This window comes from Erpetoichthys calabaricus, chromosome 5 (genome assembly GCF_900747795.2).
Source record: "Erpetoichthys calabaricus chromosome 5, fErpCal1.3, whole genome shotgun sequence".
Lineage (NCBI taxonomy): Eukaryota > Metazoa > Chordata > Cladistia > Polypteriformes > Polypteridae > Erpetoichthys > Erpetoichthys calabaricus.
In genome coordinates this window covers 249,311,741-249,332,715 of record NC_041398.2, presented here as the reverse complement: position 1 = coordinate 249,332,715, position 20,975 = coordinate 249,311,741, and the positions used below count along the sequence as shown (strand labels likewise).

Here is a 20,975-nt window from a genome sequence, read left to right as displayed (position 1 = left end):
ATTCTGCCAGCCTGTAAACATGCGCGTCTGCCTGCTACACTGCACTCCACAAATCTCCACCTGCTTGTTTCCTGGAGTCTCCGTCACATTTATATAAATACTAGGGGGCTTACCCCCTGCTTGTTTCACTCGCCAGCCCCCCTGGCCTGCGCTAGGCACCAGCCACTTCCCATCTCTGCCACTAAATGCACCCCAAGGAGACGCGGTTGCTCCTCAAACTCCCTCTTAAACAGTGATACAATGTGAAACAAATACAGTTTTGTTTTTACCTCCTCTTTGCTCGATCAGCTGCAGCTGCCGTGCCGCATGATCTGCATCTCACACGGCACTTCAAACATTTAAAAGCCTGTACAGCAGCTGTCCTTCTCTTTGTCTTTTATTTTCGGCCCCAGGCCTGGTTAAATCTCCTGGCACAACGTCTTGTTTCGCAGGATGTGAGTTGTTGATATTTTTTAGTTTATAATTTAAAAACGGAATAAGAATCTGAAAATCTAACAACATCACATTAAAGTTCGATAAATTCTGAAAAGAATGATACCAAACATATACTGGTGCTGGTCATAAAATTAGAATATCATGACAAAGTTGATTTATTTCAGTAATTCCATTCAAAAAGTGAAACTTGTATATTAGATTCATTCATTACACACAGACTGATGTATTTCAAATGTTTATTTCTTTTAATGTTGATGATTATAACTGACAACTAATGAAAGTCCCAAATTCAGTATCTCGGAAAATTAGAATATCAATTAAGACCAATGCAAAAAAAAGGATTTTTAGAAATGTTGGCCAACTGAAAGGTATGAACATGAAAAGTATGAGCAGGTACAGCACTCAATATTTAGTTGGGGCTCCTCTGGCCTGGATTACTGCAGCAGTGCGGCGTGGCATGGAGTCGATCAGTCTGTGGCACTGCTCAGGTGTTAGGAGAGCCCATGTTGCTCTGATAGTGGCCTTCAGCTCTTCTGTATTGTTGGGTCTGGCGTATTGCATCTTCCTCTTCACAATACCCCATAGATTTTCTATGGGGTTAAGGTCAGGCGAGTTTGCTGGCCAATCAAGAACAGGGATACCATGGTCCTTAAACCAGGTACTGGTAGCTTTGGCACGGTGTGCAGGTGCCAGGTCCTGTTGGAAAATGAAATCTGCATCTCCATAAAGTTCGTCAGCAGCAGGAAGCATGAAGTGCTCTAAAACTTCCTGGTAGACGGCTGCGTTGACCTTGGACCTCAGAAAACACAATGGACTGACACCAGCAGATGACATGGCACCCCAAACCATCACTGACTGTGGAAACTTTACACTGGACCTCACGCAACGTGGATTCTGTGCCTCTCCTCTCTTCCTCCAGACTCTGGGACCTTGATTTCCAAAGGAAATGCAAAATTTACTTTCATCAGAGAACATAACTTTGGATCACTCAGCAGCAGTCCAAAGGCGAGACGCTTCTGACGCTGTCTCTTGTTCAAGAGTGGCTTGACACAAGGAATGCGACAGCTGACACCCATGTCTTGCATACGTCTGTGCGTGGTGGTTCTTGAAGCACTGACTCCAGCTGCAGTCCACTCTTTGTGAATCTCCCCCACATTTTTGAATGGGTTTTGTTTCACAATCCTCTCCAGGGTGCGGTTATCCCTATTGCTTGTCCACTTTTTTCTACCACATCTTGTCCTTCCCTTCGCCTCTCTATTAATGTGCTTGGACACAGAGCTCTGTGAACAGCCAGCCTCTTTAGCAATGACCTTTTGTGTCTTGCCCTTCTTGTGCAAGGTGTCAATGGTCGTCTTTTGGACAACTGTCAAGTCAGCAGTCTTCCCCATGATTGTGTAGCCTACAGAACTAGACTGAGAGACCATTTAAAGGCTTTTGAGTTAATTAGCTGATTAGAGTGTGGCACCAGATGTCTTCAATATTGAACCTTTTCACAATATTCTAATTTTCCGAGATACTGAATTTGGGACTTTCATTAGTTGTCAGTTATAATCATCAACATTACAAGAAATAAACATTTGAAATACATCAGTCTGTGTGTAATGAATGAATCGAATATACAAGTTTCACTTTTTGAATGGAATTACTGAAATAAATCAACTTTGTCATGATATTCTAATTTTATGACCAGCACCTGTATATGTAGGTTTTAAAATGAGCCTGATTTAAAGTGTGACAAAGTCACATAAAATCATTGCACTTTTAGGCTTAGGATTTTATATACATATATTTAGAGTAGATAAACGTTCAGAGACCTTGGGTCCCCCTTGCTGATCTGAACTAGATGTATTTTGCATATCCGTATGTGCGGGACCCCCCTTGGAGTTCCAATCATGCAAATAAACTGTGCATGAAAACTACCATTTGATTCAGGTCCGGTTGGAGAGCGTGTACTGGTACGGTGCGTCGCTGTACCCATCACATGACGAAATAGCTCGGGATTCTGGTACTTCTAGTACTGAAATTAAAGAGCTGCTGGTACCGTACCATTTTATAGGTGGAGTTTTTTGATACTTTTTCAGAACCGGTATACTTTTAGAAAGATTTAGACAATTCCAAAAGGAAAAGGAAGAAGGGTACAAGCTATATAGCCCAACAAAGCTCACCAGACCCCTCCAATTAATTCTTCTACAAGAACATCAGGTCGGGTTTTGAAGATCCCTAAAGTCCTCCTGTCTGCTGCACTTACTTGGTCTCTTATTCCAAGTGTGTGTGGTTCTCTATGTAAAGAAAAACTTCCTCATGTTGTTGTGAATTTGACCGCACTTCCTTTCAAAAAATGCTGGGTGCTGCACCGAGACCCCTGTTTCCATGAGGTCTTGATCAGTTTGTTCTGGTCCACACCAGATTGCGATTGGTGTGTTCACATCCACCTAAACATACTGGACTACGAGGCAATCAGTCACGCCAGAGTTTATAGTAAAAAAAAAATAATACTTTTTAAAAACCACGCTTATATTAAGTTAAAAAGTAAAGAATAAGTCTCCCATACATCACTTGTAAAATAAAAGGTGGGCGCTTTTGCTAAGATTTTAAGAAGTGTTTTTTGAATGTTGATTGATGAAAGCACCCACACTTTTATTTTATAAGTGATGCATGAGAGACTTATTTTTTACTTTTTAGTACACTTTATATAAGCGTGATTTTTAAAAAGCATTTTTGTTATATATACAGTGGTACCTTGAGATACGAGTTTAATTCGTTCCGTGACCGAGCTCGTAAGTCAAAATGCTTGTATCTCAAATCAAATTTCCCCATTGAAATTAATTGAAATGAGATTAATTCATGCCAGCCCCCCCAAAAAACCAACCCCATTTTTTGTTAAATGTTTTCAACATAAGAAAAATGTATTTATAATGAACAAATACTGTATACAAACAAAATAAAACCTAATACATAAAAGAGAATCTGAAGAAATAAACACATGTTGGCGAAGCCGATTAGCGTATTGTAATGTTTTTTTCTTTCACTTTCGCTTAACTTAATTTTCTTCTTCACTAGTTATTTTTCTTTTTTGCCACGCTTTCCTCACTTTCATTCTCAAGGCGTTTCAATAGAAACCTATCCAAGGAGCTTTGTTTAGTCCTCCCCTTTAGAATGTTTCTGAAATGAGTTAGGCAAGTGTCATTACATAGCGCCGCTGCACGATCAGTTGCAACTTTTTCAGGGTGTTTCTTTTCTTTAAAGTTCGAAACTTTTTCCCACATTGTAAACACTTCCTTTATCTTACTTTATGAGGTAACCTCCTCCGCGATACCGATCTCCTGCAGAACCTCCGTATGTTGCCGCGTCTGTAGTTCTGTCAACTCCTCCGTCGTCAGTTCCTCAGAATGTGCGGTGACAAGCTCTTTGATGGCTCGTATTTCGAATTTTGGCTCGTAACTCAAGGCAAAAAATCGACCTAGTGACGGCGCGTATCTCAAAAAACTCGTACGTTGGGGCACTCGTATCTAAAGGTACCACTGTATATTATTTTCAACTTTTTAGTGTTGGGTTTGCTTTAGTATAATTTTGTAATCAATATTTTAACACTTCCTCCTTTAATATTTCAATCCGTTACTAGCGCCATCTATTGGTGAAATCTTTAACTGTTCTTCATATGAAAATTAAATTTCTTAATTATCCATCCATCCATTATCCAACCTGCCATATCCTAACTACAGGGTCACGGGGGTCTGCTGGAGCCAATCCTAGCCAACACAGGGCGCAAGGCAGGAAACAAACCCCAGGCAGGGTGCCAGCCCACCGCATCGTTTCTTAATTATCATGGATTAATTGATCAATTAGTGAACCTGACTATTGATTTGTGTATTGTCATCAGAAATGAGTAAGTGTGCAAAATTTCAAGTCATTTGGTCAATAGGAAGTGGATTAAATGTCGATTACAAGATTTGTGAAGTTAAAAGAAGCTTGGTAAAAAAGCTCCAGTTAAGCTAGGTGTGAAATCGCCATTACACGGAGTTCTTGAACTCGGCTAAAGCAAAATTTTGCATAAGTGTTAGAAAGTTTTACTTCACACCTCATAAAAACCCGAAATGAGTCATCCAGTAGTGGAGGGTAGCCCTGTTTGGGCCTTCGGGGGTGAAGACAAGTTGACGAGCTGTGCTGAGCGAAGTGTCCCATTTGTCCTTTGAATTCTTCTGCTCTTCTCAAGTACTTTGTATCTGCCTGGTCCTTCACGTGTGTGGATGTTGTGCCTTCATCTGGACTTTTTCATTCATCGCTGGGTAGGTCCAGTGGTAGGTTGGCATTTCATCTAACATGCAAACCTGTAAAGTTTAGGACAAAGACCCATTTTTTCTTGATTTCTCCCTCTGCTTCCCAGTTTCAAATTACAAATCAAACAAATCGGATGTGATTAAAGTGCACATTGCAGACTTTCATTAAAGGGGATTTGCAAACATTTTGATCTCACCATCTAGAGGTGAATCCTAATTATGGAGGGCACTGTAAATCGCACATCTTCCTTTGCTTTCTCCTGAATAGTGCGGTAACACAATGTTAGCATGAACCAAAAAAGGCCACAGTACCACACAGACTTCCTCTTCACACTTGTGTCTTGTTTTATGAGCATGCAAACTGGGAATTCAAGAAGGTTCCTGTCAAGAAATTTTTACTGAACCCAGTGCTGTGCTGGACCCTTTCCTGGCTGGGATGCTGTAATGGAAGGAGGCTTAACCTGGTCGGGGGTGGGGCTGAATCAACATCCCATACAAAGGGATGCATTAATGGACAGTGTGGGGGAGTTGGTGCATCCAAGGGAAGTTCCTTCTCCCAATATAGCAGATGGCAGCACCCAGTAAAGGACTACTGCAGGGAGGTATGGGAATTGTAGTTCTGAGGAACAGCCCTGTTGGGGTCCTTGGGAGACCCGCCAGGGGGTACTACAGGGAGAGGGGATGCCCTGCTTCAGTCCAACCTGGAAGTTCTTCCATCAGGCTGTGACCCCCCCAACAAACCCCCACCACACACACACACACACACACACACACACAGGAAGTACACCGAGTCTGACATAAAAGTGAGCCGTCCAGCCGACTCTGATGAGTCAGGGGGCAGAAGGCAAAGCCCACCTGGGCGAGGCAAACAAGGAGTAGTTATTGGAAGGCTGTGGAATTTATCTGTGAAGATATTTTGTAGAAAATATAAACCTTGATTTTGTACCTGGGACCATTGAGTGTGGTGTTTCTGGGGATTTTGGGGGCTCAGTGGCACCCCCTGTCTCTTACACCCTTTCAATCTTTCACATCTCCACCCAGGACTTTGGGCTTTCCTGCCTTCGCCTTCAGGCCTTTTGTTTTCATACCCATGTTCATTTTCCGAGTCTTCTGTTTCAGTGGCGACTTGTCATCAGTAGATCGTGTTCCATTTAAGAGCTCCCATGACAGGACCTCCCATATCTCTATGGTCACCACTGCCATTGCTGTCACGAGGACTTGGAGGTGCTGCCTTCACCACAAAAAAAATGTCCTCCTGCTGCGCTGACCCCTACTTAGTTTTTTTCTTTTCTTCATTCATAGCCCCTTCCTGTTAATCCCACACCGTCTTCTTGGTTCCCGTTTATCTTTCTCTCTCTGTAAGCTTATCAGACCTTTTATCTGATGTGCAGATTTACGTATGATGTGGTTTTCTTTCATCTCGCCCAATTCTTCTCTTGCTTTTGTAGGTTGACGATTGAACGTGTTATTGACCTGCGACACAGTTTCTAGGAATCTGCCCTAAGCGGCTGACTTTAACCGTTGTAAATGTAACAATAGCGATGTCAGATTATAGTTCTGAGTGCGGTAACCAACAGCACCATCCTGTCATGTGGAGTGACAACAACAAGAACAAAAAAAAAACAATACTAGAAATGTGCAGGCATGCTTGACTGGAGGCTGTGCGAGGAAAAAGAGCTTGAACCGTGATGGCAATAAAAATACACCAGTGGTAACCCGGAATCTGAATTTTGAAGCAAGTTTATACAAGTTTGAAGACCGGTTTATCCTCATAAGTATACAGTGCAGTAAGTTCTCTTCAGAACCTTGATTGTAATACAGTACCAAAATAAAAGACACGTGCATAGAGTATAGAAAACGCATACTGTGGTAACTCGGGGAATACAGCCAGGCTCAGAGACACCACACGATTTATTAACAGTTCCTTGCCTTTATAGCACACAATGCACAATCCCCAGCGATTCCTGCTCAGTCCTTCTCCCTCTTTTGCTTTTCTTTTTCTCTTATTTCGCCTCCACTTCTCTCCCAGCAAGCTTCTTCCACCTCCTTCTTCCCGACTCTGGGTCCCCGAATGGAGTGAGGCGGCCTCCTTTATACTGCATCCGGGAAGCACTCCAGGTGCTCTCTGATAATCATCCGGCAGCACTTCCCGGTGTGGTGAAAGTGTTTCATGGGCACCTGAATCCTCTTCTAGCTGCACGTCCGAGTGTGGCAGGAGTGCTACGGTCCAGGTCTCAGAAACTCTCCAGGCGCCTTCAGGTTGACTTTCCAAGCCCGTGGTCCCGATGCAGTCCAGGGGGGCTGCCCTCTCATGTTCCGGGGTAGGTATTGCCTCTTTCCCGGTCCTTCCATAGTAAAGGCGTCCCAGCTGTCCGCCACAGTACGTACTTAGAAGGAAGCATATATGCAACTATACACTCCATTTATTTGGGCACAATATATACACCACAACCACAGTGTTTTTGTTTTTTTGTAGATATGTATATTTGGACTCCTTCACTTTTTTTACATTTTGGTATGATGTAGCCTAATGCTGAAATCATTTAAATTCATTTTTTCCCCACAATACCCCAGAATGACAAAGCAAAAACAGGATTTTTTTAAAAAATATTTTGCAGATTTACATGCTCACTAGCCCTGCTATCCATCATAAGACGGTTTGAAATTTAAGTAGTCAAATGCAATTCATATGGCTCTGTTATATGCCATTTCTTATGGGATTTGTAAAAGCAGTGTTAATGTTTGTACTGTGCCATCTGTTGAAATGACTAATACAGTGCAAATGTCTCTGTTATATACCAATTGGTAGGGGATTCTTAAAGGTAGTGTTCATGTTAGTGATACACCATCTGTTAGAGTGACATGCAGCGCATATGTCCCTGTTATATGCCGTTTTGTATGGGATTCATAAAAGCAGAGTTAATGTGTGTGATTCACCACCTGTTGAAATGACAAATACAATGCATATATCTCTGGTATATGCCATTTTGTATGGGATTCATACAAGTGGTATTAATGTTTGTTATGTGCCATCTGTTGGAATGATGTTTCTGATGTGCCTGAGTGGAATGGAATTGGGATTGACAGAGACATACTGTAGCAAAAGAACCGGCACAGCTTGACAAAAGGATAAATATCCCACTGACACAAGTATTCCGTCCTTTTACTCAGTACTTAGTTGAAGCCCCTATGTCAGAAATTCCAGCTTGGGGGTCTTCTTGGGTTTGATGTGACGAGCTTTCCATGAAGGATTTCACAATAACAGTGAATTACCAGTGAAATTGTATAATAATTGATACCTATTTGATACCACTGCAAAACCAGATCTCCCATTCAACCACTTTTTTATTAAACACACCTCCATTTTGAAAGCGGACCATATTGTGCCTTTTTCTGTAACTAGCTGGGCTGCCTATCTCAGATAGGTTGAAATCAAAGATATTGACTTAGAACTCTACGTTAACACGTACAGTGCACATGTTTCTGTTACATGCCATTTGGTATAGGATTTATAAAGGCAGCATTAATTTTAGTGATGCACCATCTGTTGGAATAACACATGCAGTGCATTTTATCACTACAAATGTATGTGTTGCACCATCTGTTGGAATGAAAAATGCAAAGCACGTGCCTGTGCTATATGCCATTTGGTATGGATGTGCAATATGCTAGAATAACAAATGCAGTGCATTTTTTTTTACTAAAAATCTTTATGATGTGCCATCTTTTGGACCTTTCCATGCAATTTTTTTCTTGATAGATCACAATCATCTTGTAAATGTGTGTTTGTGAATGCACCTCAGACCCCACCCGATTCCACCCTGAAACAACCACATATGGGCCATGCTAGTCTACCTCATACAATGCTGCAGACCGCTATTGGTTGGTATAGCATCTTCACAGATGACTCATCCAGTAGTGCAAGATGCAAGTTCTCATCTTTGAGGTAGAGGCACGCAAAGAACCTTTGTTTGGTAGCTTATGTGAAGGATTTAGCAACAAGTGCAAATGTGTTAAATTGCTGCATGTTACTGCTGCTGTACACGCTGTGAGCTTCAGCCACACCATGCCTGAAATAAAAAATAAATATGTTTAAAATATTTTTCAGGCTGGGTAGTGCAGTGGTAGCACTGCTGCCTTGCAGTAAGGAGACCAGGGTTTGTGTTCTGGGTCTTCCCTGTGTGGTTTGCATGGCATCCCTGTGTCTGCGTGGTCTCCTCCGGGAGCTAATGACTAAATGACTAACTGGCTGACACTTTCAGGACAGTGTGACCGGCAGAGGGTCCTTGTAAACGGGAGGAGGAAAACGAAACACATCCACACGCCCTCTGATTTTGATCTGTAATTGGAGATACCTTTTTATGTGGCATTATGCCAGAGCAGTCCTGTCGATTATCATTCTCATCAGATGACTTGCACGTTAACAGAATGGCACTGCTTATGGTTAACAAAAGCTGCTTCATTCTCACTGGGTGCCCTTAATGTAATATAGGTGCGTTTAAAGTGCTCGGAATTACGTTAGGAGAACCGGGCACGGCTACAGATTGCCTTTTTTACTTTGCAGGATTCCAATCCTTTCCCTATAAAATATCCATTTTGAGATTTTGATGAATCTCGATGTTTTTAGACTTCCCTGAATCTGAAAATACCTTTTCTGGAATTTATGTCTGTGTGTGTGTGTGTGTGTGTGTGTGTGTAAACACGATAACTTGAGTACGCTTTCACTTAGGTCAACCAAATTTTGCATACAAGTATGAGGTACAAAACGTACATTTCTATCCACTTTTGGGCTATTCCCGGTAACCGGAAGTGGTACTTTACTTTTTATTCATGCAGCTGCAGAGTCCGATTTATTCAGCTTTACTTTTATAATAATTGTTTAATATATTGTTAATTTGATTTGATTTGTTGATGGTTCTTTAATGTACATCTCTCTATTATAATAATAATAATAATTATATATATATATATATATATAATTTTTTTTTTTTTTTTCACGGCATTCGAAGTCTGTGTCACAATCTGATTGTATGGGTGGTTACCTACCAGGTAACGCTTGAGGTTGGCCAGCAATCTGCTAACATCCGCCACGGTGCCCTCAGTTTTGTGAAGAGTAGATCATAGAATGGTTGAAATAGTTTACTGTCAAATAAATGCAAAGAGTACACGACACGTGTTTCGCCCTCATTCTGGGCTCATCAGGTGTACACACTCCACTGCACTCCCTCTCAGGAATCGAACCTCGGATGCCCCTAACATTGTGCCACGGCGTGTGGTTCGTTTATTTGACAGCATGTAGATCGGGGCAATTACATTCACTATTTTCAACCATTCTATGATCTGCTCCTCACAAAACTGAGGGCACCGTGGCGGATGTTAGCAGATTGCTGGCCAACCACAAGCATTACCTGGTAGGTAACCACCCATACAATCAGATTGTGACACAGACTACGAATGCCGTGAATGTAATTACCCCGATCTACATGCTGTCAAATAAACGAACCACATGCCGTGGCGCAATGTTAGGGGCATCCGAGGTTCGATTCCCGAGAGGGAGTGCAGTGGAGTGTGTACACCTGATGAGCCCAGAATGAGGGCGAAACACGTGTCGTGTACTCTTTGCGTTTATTTTACAGTAAACTATATATATATATATATATATATATATATATATATAATAATACATTTTATTTAATTGACACCTTTCTTAGCACTCAAGGTCACCTTACAATAAAATTAAACAACATTAGTAAAATAAAAACGAGAGAATGATAAATCAAAAAGCAATAATTAGCAAACAAACAAAAATAACTGGCATTAACAGTGCAAAATTCACAGTTGGTATGCCAGTTTGAAAAGATAAGTTTTGAGGACAGTTTTAAAATGTGTTATTGAATCGAGCTCACAAATATGAGAGGGAAGAGAATTCCCAAGTTGAGGAGCACCATGAGAGACGCTCGAGCTCCCATAGCACAGAGTTTGATGTGCGGTACAGAAAGTCGAGCTGCAGATGAGGATCTGAGTGAGCGAGAGGGGAGTAAGAGTGGAGGAGATCAGTGAGGTTGTGGAGAGCTTTAAATGTTAAGAGCGGTATTTAGTATTGTAATCGGTAGTTAACAGGGAGCCAGTGAAGTTGAGAGAGAATCGCTGTAATATGTTCAGTGGATTTAGAACAGCAGGTTATTATCCTGGCAGCAGAATTTTGAAGAAGTTGTAAGAGATGCCAGATGGTTTTTGTGGGATGCCAGATAGAATAGCATTACAGTAATCTATACGTGAGGTGACTTGGGCATTAACCAATACTTCAGTACTGTGTTGCATAAGAACAGGACAAAGTCTAGAAATGTTTCGGAGATTGAAGAAGGCAATCTGAGAAATGTTACTTATATGGGAGGAAAAAAAAAAAGAAAGTACTGTCTAGAATGATGCCCAGGCTCTTAACTTGGGAAGAGGTGTTTGTGTTAATATTGTTAATTAAAATAGAAGAATGGTTAACCTTAGCAAGTTTAGATTTAGAGCCAATGAGGAGCACCTCCGTTTTATTGCTGTTTAGTTGGAGAAAATTGTATTTATGTCTTGGAGACATGCTGTAAGAGTATCTGGAGGGAAAACAGAAGTGGATTTAGTGGATAGATACAGCTGTGTGTCATCAGCGTAACAATGAAATTTAATACCATGGTGATGGAAGATATTACCTATTTGGGAAGATGTAAATGAGAAAAAGAAGCGGCCCCAAAACAGAACCCTGCGGAACTCCCTGAGTAACGACTGCGTTCTCAGATTTAAAGCCCTTTATTTGAACAAATTGCTTCCTATCAGTGAGGTAGGAAGAAAACCACTGGAGGACAAGGCCACAGACTCCAAAACTAGCGAGTTGTTTCAAAAGTATCTGATGGGCTATAGATAGATAGATAGATAGATCTTTATTGTCATTGTCACTTTTACAAAGGAACAACGAAATTGAAGGTGCAATCGACTCAGTGTGAGGAATAAGAGTTAAAAAGACAAGAAGAGAGAAAATAATAACAAACTGAATAGTAATAAATATACAAATTGCACTTGTTGACTCAAGGTCTATATTGCACATTGGTAGAATAATATGGAGCAGTTTTATTCTGAGTTCAGGGCCATGATTGCTTTCGGATAAAAGCTGTTTTTAAGGCGGTTTGTCCTAGTTTTCATTGCTCTGTATCTCTTGCCCGATGGCAAAAGCTGGAAGAGGCAATGACCAGGATGTGATGAGTCCTGTGAAATGTCTGTTGCTTTTTTGCGGCTTCGGGAGGTGTCAAATGCAGAGCTGAGGTCAAGAAGCACAAGAATTAATAAAAGGCCCATGTCGGCTGCGTGGAGAAGATCAAAAGGGCGGAGTGGTGGCTCTGAGGGTAGGGATCTGCACTGGCAATCGGAAGGTTGCCGGTTCGAATCCCATAAATACCAATGGGGACTCTGCTGTGTTGGGCCCTTGAGCAAGGCCCTTAACCTGTAATTGCTGAGCGCTTTGAGTAGTGAGAAAAGTGCTATATAAATGCAAAGAATTATTATTGTTTGTGATTTTGACCAGGGCAGTTTCTGTGCTTTGTTTAGGACGAGTCTTGAGTTTAGTCAAGAGACAAGCGTTTGGCCAAAAGATTTTTTCAAGTCCTGCCCTCCTCTCAACCATATTCAACCACACCTACCATCCTCTCACCTCTCATTGGTGTGAATGCTTTTGTCAGACACAGTTCCTGCGCTCTCAGCTCTTATACTTTTTTACGTTTTCCTCACTTTAAGTTCCCAATAAAAGACCACTTATTATGTCAAAATCTTATTGAAGAATTTCATGAAGGGTTATCAGCAGAAGAAATGAGTACACGGACAATCCTAGCACCAAGAAATGATGAAGTCAAACGAATTAACACGAAAATTGTCAATCAGTTACATGGCAAATTGGTTAAATGCATATCAATAGACTCTGCTGAAACAGTTGGTGGTGATGGTGCGGAAGATGAAAACATCAACTTAACAATATCACGAAGAATATCTACAACCGTTAACACCGTCTGGTCTTCCACCGGCCGAATTACTGTTGAAAGAAGGATGTATCATAATGTTATTGCGAAATTTATGTCTGAGTGATGGGCTATGCTATAGGACACAGGTGTCGAACTCCAGGCCTGGAGGGCCGCAGTGGCTGCAGGTTTTCATTCTCACCCTTTTCCTAATCAGTGACCAGTTTTCACTGCTAATTCACTTTTTTCCCTTCATTTTAATAGCCTTATTTTTAAAGATTCAGTGCTCTGAATTGATTCGTTTCCTCATTAAATGACAGCCAAACAGAAATGAGATGTGAAATGAGCCAACAGATGACCAGCTAAACTGGGGCTTCAAACTCCAACCAGTTTCTTAATGAGAAGCCAATGCTTGCTGTTAATTAAACCCGTTATTTAATTATTCTTTCTGCCACAGCAGACATTTCTAAAACTGATGATTTTATGTTTTTTTCTAAGAACACTGTCAATATGTTTTGATGACCTGAGAGATCAGACTTACTGAGACCTCCACCTTTCTCTGTTTTCAGATATTGTGTAATGGACACAAGTGAGCTGGTCATGTGGCCGCTTGTTTCATATCTCATTATTGTTTGGCTGCTAATTAAGGAAAAAGAAACAACTAAAGGGCCTGAGTCAAGTTAATTAAAAGAATTATCAGCAAAAACTGGTCACTAATTAAGAAGATGGTTAGAATGAAAGCCTGCATCCACTGCGGCCCTCCAGGACTGGAGTTCGACACCCCTGCTATAGGACAAGATTAGTTGTATTCAAAATTGGTCAAACGATTTTAGACACCAAAGGAGATCTTGATATGCCATTCGTATTAAAATGTTTACAGTTTCCCGTTAGAATAGCTTTTGCTATGACAATTAACAAATCACAGGGACAAACATTCAAAAAAGTTGTTTTATTTAATAGAGAGGAAGAAACGATATTCACTCACAGGCAGTTATACATTGCATTTTCATGATGAAAGTCCAAACACGGAATAAAAATTCATTGCACTATTGATGAAAAGGTAATTCAAAAAATTGTTTTTACTGAAGTTTTACAGTTAAAGTGTAAGTTTAAAATGTATTTGCATGTTAATTTCAAAGCCAAACAGAACTAAAATGTATAACACAATGAATACCTCTAAGGCCAAGTTTATACTTCACACGATGCATGCTCCAGCAGACGCTCTATGCACAAGCGTTTTACTGTTTATACCCCGCACGCGTACTTTACGTAAATCAGGAGGAATCCACCAGGTGGCAGTGCAAGATATCATAACGGTGAGAACAGGTTTGGCTTATTAGTGTTGTGAATTGCCTGGAACAGCCATTAAATTCAGAGGACACCATAGCGCAATATCTCTGAAAAGGATGTTAAATGATTAAATCCATCAATCCAGGGATGTGTCCATTCCAGCAAGCATTGGGCACGAGGCTGAAACAATCCCTGGACGGGGCATCAGCTCATCGCAAAGTGAATACAAGCACACGCACACAAACACACACACACACACACACACACACACACACACTGGTGTCATTTTAGTGTCACCAAATCTGCATATCTTTGGAAGGAAACCAGAGCACACTTAAAAACCCAGCAGAAAAACATGAGAACTCCAGGCAGGGAATACCAACGATGTGACTCCCTGCGAGACAGCAGCGCTACCGCTCTGCCACCATGTCACCCCATGTGTGTAATTATTAACAGTACTAGCCATGTGCGGTCAACTACGTTGCGTGTGTTAAAGTTGTCTGTGAATGGCTACTTGTTTAAACGCGGCTGCCAGTCGTGAACTGGGCCCTTTCGTCGCACAGCATTATGATTTTTTATAAGTGAAACAAAATTACAAAACAAAACCCTTGGACATTGATTCGATAGGAACGGCCTACTCGGAATCACTGTCTGAATAGTAATTATGTGGTGGTGGAGAAGCATTTCTTCTTCTGTCCGTTCACAGTCCGTCTTGTTTTCATGACGCTGTCGTTTCCTCTCACGATCTCTTCTCAACCTTTCTCTAATCTCGCAGGTTGCTTTGTGGCAATCCAAAGAGTAAGGAAGAACCAATGCTTCTTTCTTGAACTCCAAACGCCGACTGATGGAAAAATCACAGAAGTGTGCCCGACTTATATACTCTGACAGCTGACTCCAAGAAGTGGGTGAACATTCGATTTGGACGAAGTGCTGCCAACGACGGTCGATAGAAACGCAAAAAAACCACAGTCTCGACAACGAAGCAGGTGTTGACGCCAGATCTAAACACAAAGCACGGTGTTGACGCCAGATCTAAACACAAAGAGTCTTTCGACAGAGTTTGTAAACAAAAGTAATAACCAAGATGTTGTGTATTCAGCCAGTACAAATAGCACGTAGTCTCCTTTAGTTCAATTTTCTTTAATCACCACACTCCAATCCTATGATCCTCCTCCTCACTTCCTCTCCTCCTCCATCACTACTGCCCTCTACTGAATACACCAGGAACACCGCACAAGGCAGTGAATTCGCGGACAAACAAAGATCAGGATCCAAATGAAGATTATATATAAAGATTAGTTAATTTAAAGCACAACAATTTGTTTAGTTTGAATGTCTGTGTTTTGAGGTGTGACTGGAGTACTACAGTCTTCAGTAGTATAAGCCTGGAGGAGATTCTTAATGCAATGCCTATGTTTTAGCTGTCTCTCTACTGCCATCTAGTGCTTCTTCTTCTAATTCATTCGCGAACAAACAACGATCAAGATCCAAATGAAGATTATATACAGTGATCCCTCGCTATATCGCGCTTCGCCTTTCGCGGCTTCACTCCATCGCGGATTTTATATGTAAGCATATTTAAATATATATCGCGGATTTTTCGCTGCTTCGCGGGTTTCTGCGGACAATAGGTCTTTTTATTTCTGGTACATGCTTCCTCAGTTGGTTTGCCCAGTTGATTTCATACAAGGGACGCTATTGGCAGATGGCTGAGAAGCTATCCAGCTTACTTTCTCTCTCTCTCTCTCTCTCTCTTGCGCTGACGTAGGGGGGTGTGAGCAGGGGGGCTGTGTGCAGCTGCTTCCTGAAGGACATGCTGCAGGGAGCTTCGCATACTTAAAAGCTCAAAGGGCACGTATTGATTTTTTTTATCTGTCTCTCTCTATCTCTCTCTATCTCTCTTCCTGCTCCTGACAGAGGGGGTGTGAGCTGCCGCCTTCAACAGCTTTGTACCGGCGGTGCTTCGCATACTTAAAAGCCAAAAAGCCCTATTGATTTTTTTTTTGACTGCTTGCTTTGCACTCCTTTGAAAAGGAAGATATGTTTGCATTCTTTTAATTGTGAGACAGAACTGTCATCTCTGTCTTGTCATGGAGTACAGTTTAAACTTTTGAAAAAGAGACAAATGTTTGTTTGCAGTGTTTGAATAACGTTCCTGTCTCTTTACAACCTCCTGTGTTTCTGCGCAAATCTGTGACCCAAGCATGACATTCTAAAAATAACCATATAAACATATGGTTTCTACTTCGCGGATTTTCCTATTTCGCGGGTGGCTCTGGAACGCAACCCCCGCGATGGAGGAGGGATTACTGTATAGAGATTCATTATTTAAACAAAATTAACGATTTATTTGTAAAATGTAACATACATACTTTAATGCTTTTCATCATGAAGTGATATCAAGTATAAATCTGAGGATTCTAAATGTGCAGAGAGTTGGAATATCATACATTTAATGTGCGCAGTGTGGCGATCTGTTCTGAAGTTCCAGAAAAAAAAAAAAAGACGGTATGTGAGCCTTTTAAAACATCACGATCAGGAATATGCGACGCTTGAATATCAAAGCACCACAAATGCATTTGTATGTCGGCATTTTGCTTCACCACATTGAACATCGAAGCGCGCACATTGATCCTACTAGGATCCGCATAGAGGCTTTCTGTCACATGTAGATAGTGAACAGAGACTCTGACGTCACATTCCGACTTTTATCACACTGCGCCTGCAGACTTTTTGCTGGTACTGCAACTCACGTTAATTTCTGAAGACCTGCTCAGAGGATGTGTGAAATGAACACTGGGAACGCGTGGCAGCCATGATGTGTGCACATTCACATTCTGAGCGTGAAGTATTAACAAGCCCTAACGCAACGTGAAACATAATTTTCTTTCAATTTATTATGCATTACTATTTTTTACTATGGTTAATTACTCACCTGTAATGTAAAATAGTTCTATTATGCATATGTAACAATTCCCATGAAAATAACAATCTGTTTAAATTGTACATCAGCTTCCCCATACGCGAGCAACAGATCAGAGAAGTGGCTAGCGCGTAGTGTGGGCCCAGGGGTTGGTGAGCAAAGCGAGCAGGGGACAGAGCCCCTTAGTAATATAAAAATATAATCCTTGTCTTGCGGTTTACTCCTCAAATACCCTTCCCCATATCTGAGTATACGAGAAAGTCACGGGGAGACCACTCCCGGTTTTTATGTTGGTAACCACAAGTTACTGTATGTTATGTGTATGTGCACCCACAGCATATGCAAAGATGGATGTCGCACTTGGACGCTTAGTTAAAGGCGTTCAGCATAGCGGACATGACAGAGTAAAACATAGCTGAAATACTCCTGACCCATCAGCCAGATCCTTGAGAAGAGACAGCAGGCAGCTGATAAAAAACTGACAAAAAAACAAAACGTTCTTGAGTTCAAATGCACAGTGTTGGCCTCCCTAAAAGGGAAACGCAGTCTGCCTTTCGTATTTATCACATCTGAGCTTTAATACTGTAGGTTAGTCACGTCAATGCCCAGCTCGGTGATATGAATTGTTATACGCATCAGTTGTCACTTAGCTGGTCTACCAACATTTCCCACCTTGTTTCTCCAAAATGTTCTCTTTTATAAATCCCAACGTTTCCGTGGGAGGATGCCTACACAGAAGTCAAGCCTCTTTTTGTGTGTACGCAAGCTTCATAAATGAGGTCCCTGGTCACCACATTACAAGGAAGACAGTGAAGCTGTGCAGAGGAGAACAGCCAGGTGCATCCAGGGACTTGAGGACATGTTGTACTGTGACAGCTTCAGAGAATTAAACCTCTTTAGACTGCGTGGGGACCTCATTCAGGTCCTCAGAATCCTCAAAAACACTTTCAGAAAGCATTTGATAAGGTGCCACGTGAGAGTTTGGGCATCAGACTTAAAGAAGTGGCAGTTCAGGGTGTGGGGTGTGTAGATGGGCGAAGAAATGGCTCAGACGGGAGTCAGAGGGTGATGGTGCGAGGAACCTCATCAGAATTGGGTGACGTTAAGAGTGGTGAGTAACAGGGGTCAGTGTGGTGGCTGCTGCTATTTTTAATATATGGAAGTGCTTTAGATAGGAATATAAAGAACAAGCTGGTGAAGTCTGCAGATGATACCAAGATAGGTGGATTAGCAGATAATTTGGTATCTAGTGAGTCATCACAAAGGGACTCGGACAGCAAACAGGCTTGGGCAGATTTATGGCAGATGAAGTTTAATGTCACTAAATGTACAGAATGACACATAGGAAGTAAAAATGTGAGGTTTGAATACACAATGGGAGGTTCACCCTTTGAGAAGGATTTAGGAGTCGTAGTGGACTCTATGCAGTCAACTTCCAGACAGTGTTCTAAAGCCATTAAGAGAATGTCAGGTTATATAGCATCTTGATGTGTGGAGCAAAAGACCAGTGAGGTTTTGCTGAAGCTTTGTAACACACCGGTGAGGCTTCATCTGGACTCCTGTGTGTAGTTTTGGTCTCCAGGCTGCTAAAAAAAGGACATAGCAGCACAAGAAAAGGGTCCAGAGAACAGCGACTAGGCTGATTCAGGGCTATGGGGGATGAGTTATGAGGAAAGATTAAAAGAGCTGAGCCTTTACAGAGATTAATCTTCTCTAACAAGCCTAATTTTCCCCCTTAATGTCTAAAAACACAAAGAAAAGTAAACTTCTGACTTGGCAGTCCCAATGAAGCGCTGTACAGACTTACTGCTGTTTGGTATAAAGGAGCCGCCACTGCGTTTCCTGACATACTTCTGCTGAACGGTTCGTTGGCTGGAAGTCCTCAGCGCTGGCGTCTGATATGTAGGTCAGTGGTTTCAGAACTTACCAAGGTTACTGCTTGGCTTTTGAGCATTTTCTGTGCCTTAGAAGAGCTTCACAGATGGAGACTTTCTGTGAATTGGGTGCCCCAGAGCCAAGAATACATAGCACCTGTCACCAAGTTTCTTTTGTTGTACGTGTGTTAAGAATGCAGTTTTTCCTGCAGACATTCTTTTGATGTTGATGTCTTCACAGTTCATGTCCCCTGTTTGTATTTTCTCTTTCTATTTAAATCTGAGTTTGAGTCGCACCCACTTCAAGGGGTGTTGGAAGCTGGAGCTCGACCCTTTATGCACTAAGGGTTTTTTTTTTGGTGGTATTGTGCTAAAAGTACATACTCCAGGTAAGGCCTGTACGAGAAAATCTCCGTTGACCTTTACTGATGTTGGCTTCTGGTTTTAACCAACGTAAAGACAGCAGACTCCTTTTATTTTGGCCCAGAATGGCCTCTAGTGACCCAACCTGATTTGTGAGAAGAACTTCTGGGTTGTTTGAATATCAGAGCAGTTCTCCTCTTGCAGTACCCATGGAGCCCGACAGGGCTGCATTTCCAATAAGCCCTCTCGGGTGTCCAAGCTGGAATGCCTCCAGTGGACTGCCACCACTTAATGTATCGGAAAATGGAACCGCTCCTAGCCTTTGAAACCTGCTCATCCATCCCCTGGCACCTTTTATTTTAGCAAGAGGTCATGCCATTGTCCTGCTGGGATGCCCGTCTGTCCACCATTGCACTCATATATATTTTATATAATATATTTTTTTTTTCATTTCTTTTGACCGTCATGTTTTTCTCTTTACAGATGTTCACTTTCTTCCTGAGCAAGCCAAAGAATATTAAAATGCTCTGCTGGGGAAATGCAGGTTCAGGACAGCAGGGACTGGAAGGTGCTGAAAGTGACGTGCTGCAGCCACAATGCTGCCAGGCTTTCCTTGGCCGAATCGTAAAGGAGGTTGCCTGTGGATTCGATCATTCGGTTTTTCTTCTAAATGATGGAGGTGTTTATACATGTGGATCTAATGTTTTAGGCCAGTTGGGCCACAATAAGGAAGGCAACAAACCCTGTAAGTCCTGTTCTGTATGTTTTATCTTCTTACCAGTATTGGAGCACTGCTATAACGATAACGTGCAGTGAATCCACTTGACTTGAGCATTCCTAGTTTTCATCCTTTCTTTCGCTGTACGTTTATCATTCGTTTGCTCAGAGGTTGATGTGCTTGCTGCTTCCTGAGCAGCTCTTCTTTTCTGCATCCTAGCAGCCTGCTTCTTCTCTTCTTTAGTCAGCCTCTTTTCATGTTTAAACTGATTAAGTCTGCGTTTGTGTTGCAATTATTTCGTGCATTTTTCTTAAATTTTCACTTAAGCTGGCACTTAAGTCTTCAATCTGCCTCAAGAATGATTTAAGATATGAAGAGATATGGGAAGTGATGGCGAAGATGGTAGAAATGAGGATGGCACCATTATGAATCCTCCTGAACCTTCCTGATCCGACCTTTATGGTGCACTTGGCTTTATTTTTCTTTTCCTGGAGCTCCTGTTATCTTCCTTCCTTCATAGATCGTTCTAAATTGGTCTGGTATGGGCAAGTGTGGCAGATGGTTTGTGGGTATGCCCTTCATTTGCTTGGCACACTCCTCAGGGTTGGTTACTGCATTGTTGCGTCTCTGGTCCGCATGTAGCGAGTTCCTCTTAAGTTGGATGAGGAGCCCGGCACACACACAAATCTCCTACTCTTAGGAAAAATAATTCTATTAGAAACGGAACCAGACAGAACTTTAGCCCCAATTTGATGTCCTCAGCTGGAGTTGTCTTTTATGTATTTATAAAAGGAAATAACCACCCCAACAATTAAACAAACAAAAAGAATATATATTATAAATCAATCAAACAAACAATAAACACCCTTTAACCAATCCTTATCAAATCTGTAACAACTAAACAAACACTAATATGCCACCCCCTTAAACACTTCTATAATATACTCCCCAGAAAACGACAAAACAGAAAAGAAAGCAAGCAAGGAAAAGAAATGGAAATATACCCTATTTACAGACAGCACAAATACAGTGCATCCGGAAAGTATTCCCAGCGCTTCATCACTTTTTCCACATTTTGTTATGTTACAGCCTTATTCCAAAATGGAT

At 41.6% G+C, this 20,975-nt stretch overlaps 1 protein-coding gene across 2 annotated transcripts in view; it reads left to right on the top strand.

Annotated features, from left to right (window-relative positions):
- The window catches only part of herc3 (HECT and RLD domain containing E3 ubiquitin protein ligase 3), a 125,078-nt gene that overhangs the window by 5,378 nt on the left and 98,725 nt on the right, over positions 1–20,975 (top strand). For both annotated transcript variants that reach the window (XM_051928118.1, XM_051928117.1), the window contains exon 2: positions 19,634–19,895. In XM_051928118.1, coding sequence (XP_051784078.1) covers positions 19,634–19,895 — 262 coding nt within the window. The remainder of the gene's footprint in view (positions 1–19,633; positions 19,896–20,975) is intronic.